At 39.4% G+C, this 21,006-nt stretch overlaps 2 protein-coding genes across 2 annotated transcripts; both read left to right on the top strand.

The window, feature by feature from the left end:
• Nucleotides 1-497: 497 nt before the first annotated feature.
• Nucleotides 498-9,195, top strand: LOC129379326 (adhesion G-protein coupled receptor G2-like). Its single transcript, XM_055060048.1, has 12 exons — nt 498-507; nt 756-933; nt 1,710-1,869; nt 2,913-3,035; nt 3,161-3,277; nt 3,355-3,412; nt 4,168-4,262; nt 4,453-4,568; nt 6,274-6,542; nt 7,365-7,470; nt 7,906-8,234; nt 8,366-9,195. The coding sequence occupies exons 1-12, from the start codon at nt 498-500 to the stop codon at nt 8,476-8,478; spliced, it is 1,674 nt and encodes a 557-aa protein (XP_054916023.1). The 3' UTR covers nt 8,479-9,195.
• A 1,340-nt stretch (nt 9,196-10,535) lies between these two features.
• LOC129379355 (adhesion G protein-coupled receptor G3-like) lies at nt 10,536-20,316 on the top strand. The gene is given in 13 exon segments (XM_055060088.1): nt 10,536-10,677; nt 10,836-10,896; nt 11,609-11,693; nt 15,215-15,343; nt 15,579-15,725; nt 15,795-15,837; nt 15,925-16,013; nt 16,380-16,498; nt 18,420-18,596; nt 18,598-18,698; nt 18,851-18,941; nt 19,037-19,356; nt 19,437-20,316. Coding segments are annotated over 13 exon segments (1,548 nt in total). The 5' UTR covers nt 10,536-10,607; the 3' UTR covers nt 19,553-20,316.
• Nucleotides 20,317-21,006: the final 690 nt, after the last annotated feature.

Raw genomic sequence — 21,006 nt, 5'->3', positions numbered from 1 at the left:
ATTTGTTCTTTTATTTTACCGTTCTTGTGTTTATTTTTATTCCATACACACAGAACAGAAACCATGATTCCAGTTCTGGTTTCACTGCTGCTCCATCAGTCGAGGGCTGATCAAGGTATGAGATTCAAATTTAAAAAAAAATAAAAATTTCATTACTCGTCTAGAAAAAAAGGATCTGAGAACTCAGATTCGCCAGAAGAGCAACATCAGTAACAAGAAAAAAAAAGAGTAATTTTTAGGATTCCATATACAATAAATGAGTTTGTTTTGCCTTCTGTCCTCAGGGTGCATCAACATCTCTGAGTATGATCTAAACATCACGATGCCTTATAAAAACATGGCTGAGAAGTGGAGTAGTGAATGTGCTGTATGTGCGAACGATGAAGACTGTTTCTTTCAATGCACACCAACCAATGAGACCTGGTTCAATGGATCATCTGGCTGCTTAAACTGTTCAGTGACAAATGGAAGTTATAACATTACTGTGTATAGGATACATGGAAGTAAGTAGGAGAATATTTCTTTGGAAATGTGCCACGTCTTTTCAGTTGAACCCAACATTAAGAGCTGGTGTACAGCGTCTGTGTTAAAGACTCTGTTTGCACCTGCATGCTAATTTTCATCAGCGTTGGTAAATAATTTATTTATATTGAAACTTTTACTTTTACTCTTCTATGTGATTTCACCAACCCAACCTGTGTAAAATATGTATAATTTGTCATAGTGTTTTCTGTTGGATCTGTCTGTCCTGTCAGACATCTCGGACACCGTCTGCTACCACGCCCCCTGCAGGGAAGACTCCATCCTGTCACTAATTCACAGATTGAAAGAAGTCGATGACATCCTGAAGAAACTGGAGAAACTCCAGTACATAAGGGGCTCGTGTCCGAATCTCTTCAGAACCAGTAATGTTATTAAGAAGGCGTATATAAAGTAAGTGCCAGTCTTGTTTTACTTTTCTTATTATTTATTTATTTTTTTGGTAAGCAGAGTAGCCACTAAAACATTGCCATTAAAACACTGACATTCTTGTAGTCTCTTAAATTGACTGTGTGTGCACTTAACATACTGAACAGTGCTGTGCATTTTATTTTATTTTTTTGCATTTTTGTCATTTTTCTATGTTTTTGCTCATCGTTTTAATTAAAACTTCATATCTGCTCATCGTCTCTGCCTTGCTTCGTGAATCAACGCAATCTCATCATGTCAGTTCAAAGTTGTGATCGGTGAAAGAAATCCAAAAGTACTCCAATTGGCCATGTACAATGTAAGAAACATCGAACGTGCGGACCAAGGTGATCTGGTCAGATGAGACAAAAGCTGAACTTTTTTATGTATTTTAAAAAGCTGACACTACACTTCACCCTGAACACACCATTCCCTATTGTGAAACACGGTAGTGGCAGCATCATTTCATGGGGATTTCAATCAAGCTTTATTCCAGTGGTGAAATAGCCCAGACCAAATTCTAATGTATCCAAACACTTCCAAAATGTTCATAAAAATGATCACAAAAATTTCTGACATGGGTTGAATGCATAAAGAAGACCAGACATCTGTCTCTACGCACTACACCAATTTATTCTGTCAACTAAATCCCTAAAAACCTGCATCTGACAGAGAGCAGCATGCAAGGTACTGCATTTGTGACTTTTCAATCATTTCTTGTTTCTATAAAGCAGACACGTTTTGTTTTGTCCCTTCTTTAGACTGGAGGAACAATTAATTCATAAAATGATGAATATGACTGAGCTTGACGGTGGCTGCTCCAAGACCTACAACCTGAAGTTGTTGTCTGTGAATGTTTTCAAAATCAATGACACAGACCTGAACGTTTCAGAAGACATGATCCCACTGGAAGCTCCTCAGGTACAAAGACGTTGACGTATGAAAGGTGTAGTCATGGTGTAATCTGAAATATATTATCGTACTTCTCCATACCTCTGAACATTTTGAGAAATACTGAATGCATACAGTACCTCTCCAAGTATTACCAAGCCTGTTTTCTGTTTTGCTTTTGGTTTTTTTTTTGGTTTTTTGTAGCAAATTTACTCATGATTCTATTTAATGAAAATCATGATTAATGAAATGGCTGAGAGTTTTGCATTAGTAATCCTGACAGATATCCCCTTAGACCTCTCAAATGATGTTACAGATTAGACAAATATTCCTGGTCCATTCACTCATGTTAAGTGTCTTAAATTGTCATCAAATCAGATTCAGCCTTAAGGTGCATTTATACCAGCCCTGTTTAGTCCACTTTGATTGAACTCTTGTTCATTTTCCCTGAAGGTCTGGTTCGCTTGGGGAGATGTGAATACGTAATTGAATTCTGATGCAGACCAAGAGTCTGGCACTAGATTTATTTTTTGTCTTTTGCCAAAGACAAAAAATAAATCTGAGGCTACTCCATTTTTGTTTGCATTTTGTGAAGAAGGAAGTTGCAGTCAGTGTCTTCTCCAGAGGTTTTTATATTGTTGACGCTCCACCTTCACCAGGAACCTCCACCAAAATCACTGGTGCAATGAGGGTGTGAACACGTTCATCAAAGGGCTTCATGATTTGACATGGTGCAGTGTGAAAGTGAAGCACACCATCTGACAATAAAAACTGTAGCCTCTTTGATCCTCCAGTCTAACCACATCTACCACACTGCCAGGTGTGAAAACAGCCTTAGTTATGGTCTACAGTAGGTTCTCTGGTCACCTGCTGGAGTTTTACAGCACATCAGATAACAAAGTAAACACAGCAAACTTCCTTTATGGTTTGAAGTGTCTATGATTTGCATGTTTTGCATTGCTTATATCTGACATCACAGTACACTGCAAAATGCCATGAGATGGAGAGGAATATGCTGTTTATTTCCCTATTTAAAGCAACTTGACATTATTTTGTGTTTTTATTATCACCAGTTATGGCCCAACAACGACTTGTTTGTCCCTGAGGTTTGGATCCCAGTGAACGCACTGGAAAACATCTTACAAGAGGAGCGCGTTATCGGCCTGGTCAGCTACTCAGACCACAGCCAGTTCCAGGTGTGACCCGTCCCGTCTGATTTTTACACTTACTTTGAACGGTTTCCCACGATGAATAAACAGTGTGTGCAGAGTGTCACAGTGGGCTGAGCTTCTCCTGGTTCCTGTTTTGTCTCCCTACTCAGTTTGACATGGAGAATTTCTGCTCCATGGTTCTCAGGATAGAGGCGTTAGGCGAACCTCACCTTCAGGATCTCAAGCCACCAATCAAAATGATTTTCAGGGTTGTGAAACCACAAAGGGTAAGAAACTTGGCTGACATTCACCGAGACAAGAAAATATGAGATAAGGTGACTCTCCAGTGTTTGTGTTTTCACAGAATGATTCCCAGTTACAGTGTCGCTACTTTGATGAAGACGACGGTCGGAGTCTAAAAGGTTTGACCAACTTTTGACAAGCTGGTATTCCTGATACAATCTAACAGCAGCTGCTGGTTAATTAACAAGAGAAAAATCTTTAGTAATAATCACCATGATTTCCACTTTAAAGTTGGTGGAAATCATGAGAATCTAAAAAAAACTTGAGCTAAAATAGACAGAAAACAATGTGTTTAGACCCTGAGCTTCTTGATTGGACTGCAAAAATGTTGAATCTTACCAAGTATTTCTGGTTTAGTTTCTAGCTAAAATGTCTTAGCACACATTTAATAAGACAGAACTAACTTACAAGTAACTTTTCAGCAAGACAGTTACGTCAATAATAGTGGTGAAAACTACCAGTTCCTTTGGTAGATTATTTCACCTATAAAATGGGGAAATGTCTTTTTATATGTATATGATATATTTCTATATGATAGAAATAATCTATCAATTGAACTAGAAGGTTTTCATCACTGAAAGAATTATTATTTTGCAGTTGACTGAAAACTAGCCTATATGTCTTGGTGAAAAGTCACTTGGAAGTTAATTTGTCTGTAATGGTTGGGTCAGAGACTTTAATCCATTCATTTAATTTCATTAATCTCATAAATTTTAATGTATTAAAGCAATTTTTTTAGGGTTGCTGAAGTTAAGTATACTAGAGCATCTCCTACTTTTCAAACACAAAATTTGAAAAGCAACTTAAAATATCTTGATTAGAAATGTGCCGTATTTTCTACCAGGAACTAAAAAACATTGAATGTTGTTTCAAGATTCTCCCTGGAAACCAGATGGATGTGAAACTGAAATTGACCGAGATCAAGTCATCTGCAAGTGCAGCCATGCAACACCCTTCGCCGTCCTTCTGGTAACAAGAAATGAAAGCATAAGAAATTAGAATAAAAGAGTATATTGATTTCATTAATGAGATGAGAGAAATTATGGTGATTTGCACTTTTAACTTATTTCCAGGCGTTTCTGAAAGTGAACCAGTAAGATTCAGAATTCCTGCTGGCATTTTCACCAAATTGTATTTTTGTTTTTGTACTATTTTGTAGATAAAAGCACCAATAGCTGAAGCCCATTGGAAAATATTGTCTGACATCAGTTACATAGGCTGTGGAATTTCTCTTTTCTTCAGCGCTTCATCTCTCGTTATTTATGTGTTTAACAGGTAAGCATTCAAAAGCCAAAACCTCAGCATCTTACAAAATACTGAACATGTTTTTAACATGCTATGTATAGTTTAATAAAACAAATTATGTTTTCCTTACTACAATACATGTGGTGATAAATTAAAAGTCAAAAGCAACCCATTGCTGCTAATTTTGGCTGGAGAAATATCCATTATCATCCAAAAGTGACGTTGATATCCAACTACAGGGTGAAACAGTCAGTAACTGAAAAAGAAACCCATCTAAAACAAACAAACACACAAAAAAATTAAACACAAATTTAAAATGACCAGATTACAGTGCTGCAGTTCCAATCATCTTATAAATTTACAGGAAGAAACGCTTAAAGACCAAAGTCGTGTTTGGATCGGATCAGTCACAGAACCAAGGCGGAAAAAGAGTTAAATGTTCTGAAGCACCAATGAAAACCTGGTTAAAAATAATATATTCAACATGACAAAATTAAAAAAAATATTAAAAAAAAAAAAAACTAGTGCTCTAACAATCTGTATTATGGCCTGGAAGTGAAGGGCGTTCAGGTGAATTTAGACACTGACAGGTCACCCTGAGGTCAGATCGAAGGATGTTTCAAGAAGTTCCCAAATGTCACCATAGCAACTATTGTGGGCTGCTTTTGATGGGAAAGCACACGACTGTGCAATCAGAAAGACACGGTGGATAGAGTTGGGCAAAGGGATTAGTTCAACTAATGGAGGCAACACTTTCGATAATGAGGTCATGAGTTTATTTCCTCCTGCTAAAACACGTTCTAAAGTGCTGCTGAGTCACTTTATTTTCTGGAGATAAAGAAAGTTGCTCTAATTAGATCTTGACATGTGAACATTTTGAAATAGAGAACCAAATGTTTATTGGTTTTCCGGTCAGGCTCGTCAGATTCTCACCACTGTTATAGCTTCTCCATTTCCTCTGCCTTTGTTTTCCAGCTCAGACTTACATTAAGGAGAAATCCACTTCAGTTTATTGACTGAACACCAGGATTGTTTTGTTTGTTTGTTTTTTCACTTGCATTTTTACCAAGTAGTGAAAAGGGACAGCCTGTGAAAATTATGAACCCAGCAGTGAAATCTTGGCTTTTGTTCACTGCTTGTGTAGCAGTTTCATTTTAAACCGTCTGTCCACATCTTGTTTAATTCATCCTTGCAACATCTAAACACCGGTGAAAGTCACTCTGCTTTCAACATCTGGTACAAAACAAAAAGTGATCTGGCTTTCACAGAAACTCATTCCAATTTATAGAAAATAGACAAAAGATATCCTTTTGTCTGGTAGAAAATGTTATTATCAGGTATGATATAATGAACCGATTGATGAATTCATAATATATCTACAGAACTCATTGCCAATTAAACTCAGAAGGTATGAGGCAGCACAACTGCTGAACAAATGTAACAATTATTGAACAATGAATAAAAGAGAGAAATAAAAGTCTGTACATTATATTAGTATTGTTCATGGATTTGCAAAGTGGATCCTGGTTTTTGGGGCTGTGGCTTGAAATTGTTTGGGAACTCTGGATCAGATCACGTTACAGATGTGATTTGGGTTTATAGAACTTTGACAAAAGCCAACTATACTACAAGTATAGTTCAGTAAATTCTGTGTTTTATTAAAGATCAGTAAAATCTCTGGGTTACAACCTGTCCAGTTGTCACATGCTCTTAGATCTTGTTTTTCATCCTACAGGAGCCACAAAATGGACTCGTCCATGTCCATCCACGTGTCTCTGAGCGGCGCCTTGTTTCTCCTTAACTCTGCCTTCCTGCTGACTGAGTGGGGGCCCACGGCGGGGCCGGACTGGGTTTGTGAGTTCATAGCTGCGCTCATGCATTACTCGCTGCTCTGCTGTCTCACCTGGATGGCCATCGAGGCCCTGCACCTCTACCTGCTGCTGATAAAGGTGTTCAACACCTACTACACATGCTACCTGCTCAAACTGTCTCTTGCCGGATGGGGTGAGTGCTATGAGATGGTAACGGGTCTCATCAGTGTGTTACGGTTTGATGCAGGGCCAGAAAAAGGCTTCAGATTTTCAGAAAGGCAAATCAAAATTTGGTTAACTTGAAGAATATCTTCCTTTTGGGGACACTGAAAAAAAAATCACAGACAACATATTTTCTCTCCTTGTGTAATTTAGCTTGAGTATGAGCACCGAAACAATAAAGCTGAAAAAAAAACTCATGATAATTAATCAAAGTAACAACATCCCTCTCTTGTTCTTGGTGTTTAAAGCTCAGAGCGACTCTGCTTCAGCCGGGAGGCAGAGAAGCAGGAACAATCATCACAAATGTTTTTCTGTTGTAGACAGAAAAAAAAAAACAAGTAGCAGAGCATAATTGTAAATGCAGCTATTCACTACCAAAGCCACAATTTACTGCTTCGAGCATGAAAAATGATAAACAGAAAAGCAACACAAACATGATAAATGATCCAGTGACCAGCCTGATACGTCTGATTTACTTTGAACAGCAACGACCGAGTCTGTTAATCTCAAATATTTAGTTTAATGTCAAAAAGTCCTGCTAACTTTGAGGATTTTCTGGTTTTCATGAGCTTATCCTAATTAGTACGTCAATCAAACAACACGTCTACATCCAAAAACAGTTTATAGGAGTTTTGTATCAAATTCCCCATTCCTATATTTAATTCCTTGTACTTTATTTGTTTTCTTGTTTCCTTATTTGGTTCCATAACCAAATAATGCACTGAAAAATGTGACAAAACCAGGAGCAAGTTTATGTCAACATTGAGTTTATGCCAAATTTTCTGTTTTCTAGGGATTCCTGCAATAATTGTGTCAATATCTTTGTGTGTGAAGAATGTTAAACAGTTTTACGGAGCTACAGAGTTGACTATGTCAGACACCAATCAAACCAACAGCATGTAAGTAAAATGTAACTTTAATTTATTTATGTTTTTCTTTATTTTTTGCTTGCAAACTCAGAAGATTTATATTTAGTTGTGATTATTTGTGGCTATGCATCATTTTGACAACACTTTAATAGGCTGTGGGTGAATAGTCATCCTAATTTCATGTATAAAGCAGTACTAAATGTAATATAATGACTTTTTCCCATTAACATACCTGGTATGATGAAAACTCCACAAGATGTCAATTTATAACATCTTGTGGAAACAACAAAGTAGTTTCTGGGAAGTGATTGTGTCTTAAAAAAGTCCCAAATGGTAACGTATCACTTCCACAATTGGTGAAGTGATACAATGTGAGTGAAAAGTGTTCTGTCTTCTTCCTTTTTCCTGTTATATTCAAAGAACTGCTGCTGTTAAACTGCTTGTTATGATCCATCTGTCTCACAGCTGCTGGATCACAGATGACACCTACTTCTACTCAGTGAACCTCGTGTATTTCACCCTCATATTCATCTTTAACTCTGGCATTCTGATGGCAGTGGCCTCAAGCATCTGTAAGATGAAGAAAATGTTAAAGACTAACTCAAAGCTTCAAGCTAGCGCCAGCAGAAAGTCAAAGAAAGTCCCACAGAGGTTCAGCACGTCCTGCCAGAGCGGCCTGACTCTGCTGGGCCTCACCTGCCTCATGGGGACCACCTGGGGTCTGGCCTTCCTGGGGTCTGGTTATGTAAACTACACAGTGCTCTATCTTTTCTGCATCCTCAACTCCCTACAAGGTAACAACTATCAGTTGCGTCTATCAGAGTATTGTTGTGCTTGTTAGCAGTGGTGGTTCTTGATATCGGCCTTTAAGGCAGAGAACAGTTCAAATTCAGACTTACCAATTTTTGCTTTCCTCTTTGTGAAGGTTTCTTTATTTTTGTGTGGATCTGTCTCTCTGCCAAGAAGCAGCGGAGGAAAGAAATGGAGCAGAAACTGTCTTCAATCACTGCAGTGCCTTCAGACACAAAAATGTACTAGATCTCTTCTCCTACCTCTGGATGGATCCCAGGGGGAAAAAACTGCAAAAAGTCTTCAGATTAATTCCTTTTTTATCGCAATTGCATATTTTTTACACAGCTTTACTGTTAGGAGCACTTCTATAAGTTTCTCCAAAATAAATGTTAGGAATTTAATACTTAATGTTTTCCTGAGGTATACAGAGGACGTCCCAAGGGATAGAGAGGCCCAATTCTTTCAGTCACTGTTCAGAAATGGGAAACAGGAAACATCTAAATGCCAAAGGTTGCCCATGTCTATAGAAGGAGAAAGAATTCAAAAATGTAAAACAACTCAGAGCATCACAAACATGACTGGAAGTGAACTGCATCACACACAGAGCAGGAAGGTGAGAAAAGTGAAAAAAGAAAATTAAAATCTCTCCACTAATGAAGTTCTTCCTGTTTTTCAGTGGGAGTTCAGCAACAAAAGACACAATTATTTTCACATTTTTTTAACATGAAATGCTGATAAGAGTATAAGTATTTATATCACATTACATTTTTCACATTACAACCACAAACTCCACGGCATTTATTGCTATTTTCAAATACACACAAACACACAACTCTTCAGTGTGGTGTGTGTATGCAGCTCTCAAGAATCAAGAAACCTTGTGAAACCGCTTTTGATTGCTGTAACGTGTTTATTGTTAATGAAGCTCCTGTCTTGCTTTGCATTGAGTTTCCATGTTGTGTTTAAAATAAAGGAAAGCTCTATCGTGTGTGTCACTGACTAACAGACATTTGCATCTCATTCTGCGTGTGTCTGAGTTTTCTCCAGATACTTCCACTTCCTCCTTCAGTCCAAACCTGATCCATGCAGAGATGACTGATCATTGCGAAACAGCAGTATGGTTAGGTTTCAGTGTGATGGTAGATGATCACGGGTTTGTCTTGTGTCTTCAAGCAGTCCATTATAAATAGTTTCCTGAGAGACCAACTCCCACTGAGGTGTTGTGTAGTAAAGGAGGCGAATCTTGCAAAGTTGCATTTTAAAATGCAGCTTGAGTGCAACTCTAATTTAAATGTTGTTTTATCTACTTTTACGTCAAACTACGCACTTCTTTCCCTCAGCAGACCCCGTCTCTACAGATTCTCAACTAGTCAAATGGAAGAACTCATGAATCACTTTTCTATATAATCAAACAGGATGATGTTTTACCACAGAAAGTCTAGCACTTCTGGTCTGTTTTGGGGAAGTATTTGTCAGAGTTGAGCTGGCATAAACTTTTTTCAGACTCCACAGGAAGCTGCTTATGTTGCTCATTTTGCTGCAATCATGTAAAATGTTACGGGTGACAATGTTTTCTTAGAAACCACAAGATGCTTTAATAAAGAATTCTCCCAAGTTACAGCCAACATCAGAAACCATAATGAAATCACTTTTGTAATTTTACGTAACAAAGAAACTGATATCTAACTTGTAAAGTTTGTGGTAAATATCTATTCCTCTTTAAACAATTAGAACCTCAAAACTCACCGATCGTCACAGGAACATCTTTAAATAGCCATGGTGTTTATTGAGTTAGAGTTCACTGTCTGGGCTCGAGCCTTCATTCGTGAAGGGTAAAAAAAAAAGCTATCCAAACCAACATATGTTATAAATGATTTATTTTTTTAATTCATAATTTTTTTCTTCCAGACAAATCCCAAAATAAAGGCAGAATCATTTTTATCATCACTTATTGTTTTTGCAGGGAGATTTGCTTCTTCTGTCAGCATTTCTTCACCAGCATGACTTGCTTCTTGCTTCTGGCAACATTTGCATCACCTCTGGATTTTTATTTTTTATTTTTTTATTTTCTCACAAACAAACTAAGGTTGGGGATTTCATCAGAATTAAAATTGCATTATTTCTCTGATAATTAATTTGATCAATTTGGCAAACCACTGTTTTGTTTGTATGTTAACAAAAAGAACTCTATAACCATAAACCTAATTGCATTATTAGTCCACTCAAATAGCACAACTATTATAACTCACTTCCTCCTCCCTGCTACCTCTCTCTCAGCATGTGATCAAACTAGATGTGAAACTCTCTGCTCACTGCAACAAGCAACCCTCAACCACCAGAGCAACACGGCGCCTCAGTCAGTGATCAGTATCTTCATGATAAAGTCCAACATGAAGTGGATTACTCTTTATCTCCTAACGCTCTATTTCCCTACAACCAGAGCTGGTGAGTATTCTTGAACATCAGCTTAGTTGTTAATGTATCCATCAGGGCTATATTCAAATCATTAATCAGGTTTTTCTTGTACCTCTGGCTTTTTCAGTTGTCATCTTTATTTGCTGTGAACAGTTCTGACTTCTTCACATTTTGTGTCTGTTTTACAGGCTGTAAACCTGAGGATGTTATCAAACACTGTATGGAACAAAATCCTGCAACGTGGACCGGGTAAATGATGCTGCTGATGCCATGCTTATTGGGTTGATTTAAGCTCCTTTTCTTGCCTTTTCATGACTTCTTTGTTTTACCATCAATAAATTAAAGGGAGATGTTATTCACTTTCCATTTTATAGCACAATCAAGTGACTTTGTTGCCTTCAATTGTTATAAAAATGCTGTATTCATCAAACATAACTTTAAAAAACAATGTACTTGATAATTTGCAGCATTGAAATTGACCTCTGTCTCTTTGAAATGGCAGCAAAATGTGTTTTCCAGCCACCTTAAATAATCTTAGAGCTCTGTCAAGTACCTATGTTACCTTCAGTTATTATAAAAATACTTAATACATCAAATATGACTTAAATAGGCTGTGCAAATAATTCCCCAACCATGGATGAAATAATTAAGGCAACAATCTGAGTATGTTTTTGATTAGGGAAATAACATCATAACATGATGTGAAGCTTTACAAAGACAAATTAGTCAAATACTCCCTACCCCCTTCAATATTGTTGTAAATATGTACCATTTTTTTCTAACTTCTTTCACATTCATGCCAACTTTTGGACACTGCTTTATTGTCCAGAGAGGAGGACATAGATCCTCGATTCTAGTTTTGCTGTTGTTACTGCTAAATTTGTGTTTAAAATGTTGTGGTTACAGTAGTTTTTGAGCTGCGTCATTATTTAAATGACTGATGTGAAACATCTCCTGATAGATGCTATGAAAATGGCATTGCAGCGTGCAAACCAGAGGGCCGTTCCATTGGGTTTGCTAATGTCGACGTGAACCCATCAGTCCAGGTGAGGTGATCAAAAGTAAAAATCACTTGAGAATTGATTGTTCTTTTTTTCAGGGTTTTTTTTTACACACATTTTAAGCATTTTTCTTTTCAGTTAATTTTAATAATTGTACCTCTTAACACAGATGGTGTCCAAAGTCAAATTATAGAATTTTACTGATATAATCTGTATAATATCAGTAATGACATACTAGGTTGCATAGAAGTGATCAACCTCTGGTTCTGCTGAAATGTTAACACATGTTGCTTTCAACCTGTTTTCACTGTTGGGTCCAGTGTCTCATCTTCCTCTTGAACCTCTTACCCTCTCCATAGGGGTCTGGTAAGCCCAGTTTTCTGGTCACCATAATAGTTCTGTGGTATATTTGGTAGTGTGGACAGGTGATAAAAAACAGGTGCTGAAAAATGAAACTAGCATCTCCATAAACCTTGTCAGCACATGGAAGGAAGGAATGTTCTAAAATTTCCTGGATGACTTTGAACGTAATCAAAATCAGTGGACCACCACCTGAAGACGTCACACTCTATTTGTGACAGACATCCCAGACTCTGTAACCTTGATTTCCTCACAGAAAACTTTACTTCCACATGAGAAAGAGGAGTTGGGTCCAGCTCTTTGTTCTTCTCATCAGAGGTATAAATGTCGTGTCTAGCCCAGGTGTTTAACTGAATGTCGTAGCCCATGTCTTGGATAAATCGGTGTGAGGTGACTTTCAAACTCCTGACTCGATGTCTTGTAAGTCTTTGCCAAAACTCTTGTAAGTTTCCTTCCTTGTGAACCTTTATTTCTTTCCATTAACATGGAAGGAGATGGGCTGCACAGTGGTGAAGTTAGTAGCACAGTTGCCTTGCAGCAAGAAGGTCCTGGGTTTGATTCCCAGCCTGGGGTCTTTCTGCATGTTCTCCCTGTGCATGCATGGGTTCTCTCCGGGTACTCCAGCTTCCTCCCACTGTCCAAATACATAGATTAATTGGTCTGTCTAAATTCTCCAGAGGCATGAGTGAGTGCCTGTCGGCCAGGTGCATGGTTGTTTGTCCTGTCTGTCTCTGTGTTACCATGCGACAGACTGGCGACCTGTCCAGGGTGACCTCATCTATTGCCCGGAACGTTAGCTGGATATAGGCACCAACACCCCTCCCAAAACAACATGAATAGTTTTGGAACATATAGAAATATTAAGCAGTGTACTGGTTACTGGTCTGAGAACAAACACAAACCGTACGGCTCCCCTTGTACACTCACATAATAAGGACAAGCTAATGAATATTCATCTCAATGTCAGTTGACATTTGCAATTACATTTATCAAGATGCAGTGTAGTGTAGCATTTATGATATTGCACTCATGCTACAACGAGGGAATATTAAAAATAAAGGGCTGTTAAAGATTAAACTCAGGGAGGATCAGGGTTGATTTAACACTCCAGAGACAGAAAAATAGTGTGAGGTGATTTTTTACGTAAATACAGAATAAACTTCAAATAACTGGTTCAATCCTCCTTTAATCATATACATTTTCAAATAAGTCAATCAAATTCATTCAAACATGTCCATATGCTGATAATGATCCCACTAGAGTCCTTCTCTAGTGGCTCCTTTGTTTTTCTCGTCGCCCCTTAGTGCTTCTTCCGAGTCTCCTAGTAGCCCTTGTGCAGTAAACCCACTAACTGCGTGGGTTTACTGTGGCAGGCAAAACCACCAGGCGTGTCGCGGAGCTGCAGCTCTGGATGCGCGGCGGGCTCTGGGTGCGCGGCGGGCTCTTGATGTGCGGCGGGCTCTGGATGCGCGGCGGGCTCTGAATGCGCGGCGGGCTCTGGGTGCGGCGGGCTCTGGATGCGCGGCGGGCTCTGGGTGCGCGGCGGGCTCTTGATGTGCGGCGGGCTCTGGGATGCGCGGCGGGCTCTGGATGCGCGGCGGGCTCTGGGTGCGCGGCGGGCTCTGGATGCGCGGCGGACTCTGGATGCGCGGCGGGCTCTGGGTGCGCGGCGGGCTCTGGATGCGCGGCGGGCTCTGGATGCGCGGCGGGCTCTGGATGCGCGGCGGGCTCTGGATGCGCGGCGGGCTCTGGGTGCGCGGCGGGCTCTTGATGTGCGGCGGGCTCTGGATGCGCGGCGGGTTCTGGATGCGCGGCGGGCTCTGGATGCGCGGCGGGCTCTGGATGCGCGGCGGGCTCTGGATGCGCGGCGGGCTCTGGATGCGCGGCGGGCTCTGGATGCGCAAAGACTGGAGCGGCGATAGGAGGTGTGGCTGGACCGGAAAATGGAGCGGGATGAATGAACCTACTAAAACTGGCGGGTTGTGGATGAGGTGCTGCGGGATCATTATAGATGCATTTGCACCTACATAATGTGCAAATGCGGCTTGCCTGTTTCACTCCACCTCTTCAAAAATGTCCGCTAATCCTAGAGAAACGAGGAGTGAGTAATCCGTCTCCAGATTGTCCTTAGTTTCTCCGCGGCTCCAACCCGCAGCCAGGGTGGAAATGTAGTCCAGTTGTTCTGTTACTTGCAGTAAGAATCTGTGCAGATTCCCGTCCGGGTGGGATTGTTCTGGGTCCATGATGACGGGATTCATTTAGCGAACCTCACCGGAGTTGCGTTAGGATCGGGTCCTTCTGTCAGGGAGTGCGATGAGTGGTGCTGAGGCAGATGCTTGTAGAGCCAGATAAAGATGAAAAAAAGATGATCTAATGATAAATACAGCCAAGAGCACAAACCAGGCAGCACAGCTGAACGCAAACACTGACAGCATCAGGTTATAGGACTGGACAACACATGGACCCAACCAGGAGCAAAGGACACATGTGGGGTTAAATCACAGAAATGAGACACCTGGGAGGAATCAAGAGGAGACAGGACAACATGGAGACTCAGAGACACAGAAACTCAAAATAAACACAAAGAAAAAACCCAATCATGACCACTTTTGCTCATAATTGTTGAATCTGATTAATGCGGCGTCTTCAGCTGTCTGGAAATTGATGAACCAGACCTTTGCAGCGTCGTCAGCTGAAATCTTGGTGATTTCCTTTGACTCTCTTATTATGTTAAAAGTAAGCAGTCCAATTAGCTCAAACGTGCACGTTCATGCGTCAGAGATTACCAAGGCGACACTAATCAGTTCATCCTTAAACTTCTGATTTTAAATACATTAATAAATACATCTGTGACGTATTCTTTCTCTTACTATCAGGCTTTTAGGAAATATAAAGAATTTTGGTAATTTTGATGACCTAAAATAAGAGACGCTTGATCTGATTTAACGGCAAACAGAAAAAAAATGTGCATCTTTTTATTTGGTGTAAATCATCTGATTTCAACTGTATAACTCAACTTTTTAAAATATGTTTCCCTTGTTTTATTGAATTAATAAACTAATCTTTTCACATTTACAGAATTAATGTGTCTCATGATTATGTTTATAAACTGAGTTCAAAGTTGAACTGAACTGTGACATAGTTTAACATAACTGATAGTGAAACATAACTGATTTTTTTCTGAATAAAATCTTTCTGGTTTGAAGGCTGCAGTGAGCCCCATTTACAATTACGAGGTCCGAATCCCATCGTCAGCTCTTCAGAAAATCAGAAGAACACAACTGGAGGAAAATGTCCAGGTGGTTGCCTCGGTGATCAGCAGCACATTATTTCAGGTGTGATTCTTTGAAAAACAGATTGTGAGTAGCGTCCTTTACTCATTTAGCTGGACTTCCAGCTAAAGCTGTCATTATGAATGCACCAGGTGTTTTATTTTATTTTTTTTTTTTGGCTCATTTGCATTAATTTCCATTGCGGATTTCTTACAGCACACAATGGAGACTATAGAGGCTGTATTTCTAGATGAACATCAGTTTTAAAAGAGAAGTGAATTCTGTCTCCTCATTGCAGCAAACTCCTCAGAGCAAAGGAAGAACCATAATTCCCCAGCCGACTGTCAGAGTTTTTGAAGACTTGGTTTTCTTTGTGAGGGTTGGAAACCAGTCAGTCGCCAATCTTACTGAACCGGTCCAGTTAATCTTCTACCACAAAAAAACGGTAAATACAACATAAACATTTAAAAAAACAAGAATGTTCCTTCATTTTGATTCCCTTTCTATGTTTCAGGATGACAATGGAACATGTGTGTTTTGGAAGGAGGATGAATCAGGTCCAACATGGATGCAAACAGCTTTACTATTCTTAAATGAAAGCATGAAGTCGTGATTTACATGTTGGTTTTTTCTGCTCTCATTAGTGTGGAGCACTGAAGGCTGTTATACCACTAAGACTGAAGATGAATTTATCTGCAGCTGCAACCATCTGAGCTTTTTTGCTGTGCTTGTGGTAAATTATGTTTCTCTGTCACCAAGAATCAACAGTTTTACATTTCCATATAGTGACTTTTAAAAGTATTAATATATTGTCACGTTAAACTAAACCTTAAATACTTTTGGAGAATTTTTTATAACAGGCTAAAACACAAAATAGTGCATAATTGTAAAGTGTCAGGAATATTGTAGATGATTTTCAAATCTTTAACACATATATGGAAAAATCCCTTTGCATTTACATTCTGCCCCAAATCTGAGAAACATTTGCTGATTAAACACAGTGATCATATTTAGCCATGTGAAAATCTTAGCAACTCAAACACAGCAAACTAAATGTCTCCTGAGGATTGATAGTCAAACCTTATTTTTTCCTGTATAGAATCCAGAAGTGAAGGTGGATAAACATCACACTGAGGCCCTCAGCTACATCACCTACGTTGGATCGGCGCTCTCTGCCTTCTTTGCTTTCATCAGCCTGTTCATCTTTGTTGGTCTGCAGTAAGTTTTTTCTTTAATGTAATGTGCTCTATTCGTAAAGTTGAAATAGGCTATCTACACCAAGTGGCCAGGTGTGTAAATTGTGATCTGGCAAAATGACAGATGTAATTCAGGTTTTTCTTTCTCTTGTGGTGCCAACTGAAAATGATTCTGTACCAGGACAGCTCACTACCATCAATGTGTGGATGTATGTATGAATGGGCTAATGATTGATTGAAGTATGAAGCCCTTCAGAACTGAAAAGCGCTATACAATTACCAACTATTCAGCTTCTGAAACTATTACAAACACAACTCCAATGGGATTATTGTAGAGCAGAGGAAAACGTTTGTCTAATCTATTTTTGGTGTTGTCTGCATTCCTTCATTTCCCACAATCTGAATGGATACTAGCATGCAGACTGACAGATGTCCTTGAGTAGCAAGTTTTGATGAGCTAGTTAGGTGCCTAACCTCGTGTCTTCTCCACTGGAGCCGCTACTGCACACTTGTGAGTGTGGCACAGAGTGGCAGAACAACTGCTGTGTGTCCATGTGACTCTCAACTTCATGTCATTTACAAATTAGTTCAATGTGAACACTGTTTCCCACCAAGCAGTTCACTGTGTGACACAGAGCATGCATATGCAGTCAAAAATCTTTCTTTGGATGTCTGCAATGAGTCCGCCTGAAGTAAGTATTGACCTCCGCAGAGTGAAATGCACATGAGTATGTGCGGGAATATAACCAAGTATTTCACAAATCTGACTATTATGGAAAGCTTGGGAGAAAAAGCCATGGTTTAAAGAAATGGTATGTTTGGGATTTGCTACAAACCATGTAGGGGACTTAGCAACACATGGAGGACGATACACTGGTCAAATGAACTTTTACAGTAAAAGTTCATTTTTAATGTTTTTTTCATCAGCCTGTCAGTGGCTGAAAAATACCATGATAGTAACCTGAAAAAATCTAAGAAAACCTTCTTCTTCTTCTTTATTTCTAAAGTTTTTAGGTGGAAATAAATAATCAGTTATACATCTTCCAATATCAGAAAAAAAGCTTCTTCTGAACTATCTGAAAAAGCACATTCATTTGATCAGATATGTGATCTTTATATAATTTTATGTTGTTCAGATCAATGTCAGCAAGGGAAATTGTTTGATTAGCAGCAATGAATGAGAAACCATATGTGTCTAAAGATATAACAGCCATTGCAACGTCTGTTGTGTTTATTCATGTATTGTATGAGACGTTTGTCAGGTACAATGATGAGGTTCTGATTGGGTTTTTCTCATATCTTTATGGAGTCTTTGAATCATAAGAGTGATCTCACACTTGAAGAAAGACACAGTAGACCTAAAGTGACTTTGTTACAGGATTTGACTGATGGAATCAAATCTAGAAAATATGTTTTACTTCGCACTGTCTGATATTTTTGATCTTTACTGCCAGTGGGTCATTCTCATACCACCGAATTTATTTATACTCTGTTCTCAAAATCTATTTCTGACAGGATGATGAGTCATATTGAACAGTCTTCTTTCACTATTTCCTTGGTAAATAATCACCTTATTTGGAACTGAGCACCAAATGTCAACATCACGCCAGTTTAAATAGTCAAAGTAATGTTCACACAAACCTGATGGTTTGAGAATGCTTTAGCCCTGGCATTGTTGAATTAGCTGTTAGCTGAAGCTAATTTAGCTAATAGCAAGACATCAAGGTGAACTGTAGTCATGTAGAAAATGTAAGAGTCAGCAAACATTTTGCATTTGCATTATAAAACTCAGTCCCCTTACACAGCCATCATAGGCTGCATGTCTTTACCCCTTTATCACAACCCACTTTTCTGTCTAGTCACGAGAAAATAAAGGCCACTAGAGCCAAAAATGTCCTTGAAAAGAAAAAGCAAACAATTAATTTCTGTCGTGTCTCCCTTAGAGGACGACGTTCTGAGAAGGCCCTCAGCATCCACATGCAGCTAACGGGGGCTTTGCTGTGTCTCCACCTCGGCTTCCTGAGTGCCACTTTATGGACGTTTCTGCTAGATAAGAACAAGTACAGCTGGGTTTGTGGAGGTCTGGGCCTCTTCCTGCACTGGTCTCTGCTGGCCACCTTCCTGGGTGGCTCTGGAAGGATTCCACCTTTACCTTCTCCTCATCCGAGTCTTTAACATCTACATCAGAAGATACCTGCTCAAACTCTGCTTGGTGGGATGGGGTGAGTTTGGGACTCTAGTTGGGAGCATGAAGTTAATTGCTCCAGACAATTAACTGATTTAATTAACAAACAGTGACTATGTGATGTATTGTTTTTGACCTTTATTCTAATGATATAGCTGTGGTTTGTCCATCCCTTTGCTTTCTCCTCAGGTTTTCCTTCCCTGGTTGTGGTAATTTGTGGGCCTTTAGAGGTCTATGGCAGATACACTCTGAGGGATTCCAACAACCAAACATCAGAAATGTAAGGCATTTCCGTGAGTTCACATGTGCTACTGAGTCAGTCAATGAAACTCCCAAACGATCACTGTCTCTGTTTTGTTACTTGTTGATGAACAGATGCTGGATGAACAGCGACTTCCCACAGACAAAGTTGGTCACGTACATCACTGTGGCTTTTCTTTGCCTGGTAGTGCTGTATAATTTCTGCATGCTGTTTCTGGTGGTGTTTAAAATCCGGGAGTTACGACATGGCAGAGGAGATCGTGAGTCCAGCGACTGGAAGAAGATGAGCAAGGAGACAATGTCCAGGTTATGGAAGGACGGCGCCACAGTTCTCGGCCTCAGCTGTGTACTGGGGTTGCCATGGGGACTAGCCAGCCTCACTTATGTGAACTTAACTGGAATCTACTTGTTCACCATCTTTAACTCTCTGCAAGGTCAGTCACTATATGTGACACCAAATACCACTGATAGGTTGATTCACCTGAATGATTCACTGGTTCTTTTGTCTGTTCAGGTCTATTTATGTTCCTGTGGTCAGTGGCTTTATCATGCAAGTCTCAATCAGAAAACAACTCTTCAGTCCGAGATCCTTCCACCCAGAAAATGATGACAACCAGCTTCAATAACTGAATCACTGATTTTTGCTGTATAAACAAACAGTGCCTATATTAGGTATTACAATTCTTTTAAATGCATTATAATATTGCTAACAATGTCTCTTTTTTGCTAATGTTAGACTTTTCCATAAGATTGCTTTAAAAAGACAGCGCTCTAGAAATATTATGTTCTTTATGTGAATATTTGTTCAGTTTTTATTAAATATATCAGGAAATAAAACCTGATGTCCACCTGATTGGATGGACGTCTGTGTCCATCCAAAGTTTCAGTTTAACTGATAGATTAAGTTTAACTGATAGATTGTTTTACTCAAGCAAACCTTTGGACAGCTGGGGTTTGGCTTCTGAGTGGGTGTTTGTTCAGTTCCTACAACCATCCACCAGAGGGAGTCAGGAGGTTACTGTTCACCCGAGGTGAGGTGGACATGAAGAGCGTTTACACACACCTACAAATCATCTGCTGCTTCAGCCAGAGCTGAAAAGGAGCCACTGTACAGTGCCTGAGTCTTCCTAGCTTTACATTGTACATTTTGCTAGACATTGTCAAACATTGAGAAGTTTGTTGCCAAACACACTGTTTTGAAGCCAAAAACCTCCGAAAGCCCCAGAGGTAATGAAATTAACATTAAGAAAACCCCACAAAGGGAAGAACACACCTTCTAATGCAAAAAAAAAAAGCTTTGTTTTACAGCAGAACATCGAATTGCTTTGTGCCAGAGAGAGCAATTTTTGATAATCTGGGTGTAATGCTGATGTAACATTCAGTATGCATTGAATTCTCTGGATAAAGCTCTAGATATCTGAAGTCTGATGTCGAATGATTGTTCTATATTATTCCCCTGCGCACGCGGAGACTGATGGACCTGGGAAACAGAGGAAATTAACGAAAAACACAAAGTTTGTAAACTGTTTGTAAAGGAGGAAGAAGAACTGACTGGATACTGAGATGAAGACTGATGTTGTACAACATGCAGCTTTGTTATTTCTCTCTAAGGTTCTCAGGAGGGAAATGAATTATAAATAATCCGTTCTACAACTTCCCCTCTGAAAAAAAAAGCTTCTTCTGAAGCACCTGAATAAGCAGATACATTGAACCAATAAGTGATCTTTAGATAATGTGGCTGTGATCAGCAAAGTGAATAGTTTGATTAGCAGCTTTAAATAAGAATCCGAATGTGTCTCATGGCATGTTCCTTCAACTTAAAAAACACACAAAAACATCTAACCACAGAGACCCATTGCAACCACAGAGACTTATTGCAACATGTGTTGTGTAGAGGCAGAGTTATTATTGCACTGAATGAGAAGTTTGTCACCAACATCCTGTGTTGTGTTGTAGTACTTCAGAACGGTCTTGGTATTCACAACACTTTATATGGTCTCGTCTGCTTAGGTCTCTGGGGCAACCAGCCTCCTATATATATCTATATAGGTGGCTGCGGTAAGTCATTGGTAACATGAGCTGCC

The sequence above is a fragment of the Poeciliopsis prolifica genome, unplaced genomic scaffold, assembly GCF_027474105.1.
Source record: "Poeciliopsis prolifica strain line A6 unplaced genomic scaffold, Auburn_PproV2 SCAFFOLD057, whole genome shotgun sequence".
Lineage (NCBI taxonomy): Eukaryota > Metazoa > Chordata > Actinopteri > Cyprinodontiformes > Poeciliidae > Poeciliopsis > Poeciliopsis prolifica.
Note: the sequence above shows the minus strand (reverse complement) of the source record. Positions and strands in the feature narration are given on the sequence as shown.

Bases quoted from the DNA above. Each gene is read 5' to 3' on its own strand.
- LOC129379326 (XM_055060048.1), top strand. The intron at 934-1,709 runs GTAAGTGCCAGT...TCCCTTCTTTAG, and splicing joins ATTAAGAAGGCGTATATAAA to ACTGGAGGAACAATTAATTC. The intron at 7,471-7,905 runs GTAAGTAAAATG...TCTGTCTCACAG, and splicing joins ACCAATCAAACCAACAGCAT to CTGCTGGATCACAGATGACA.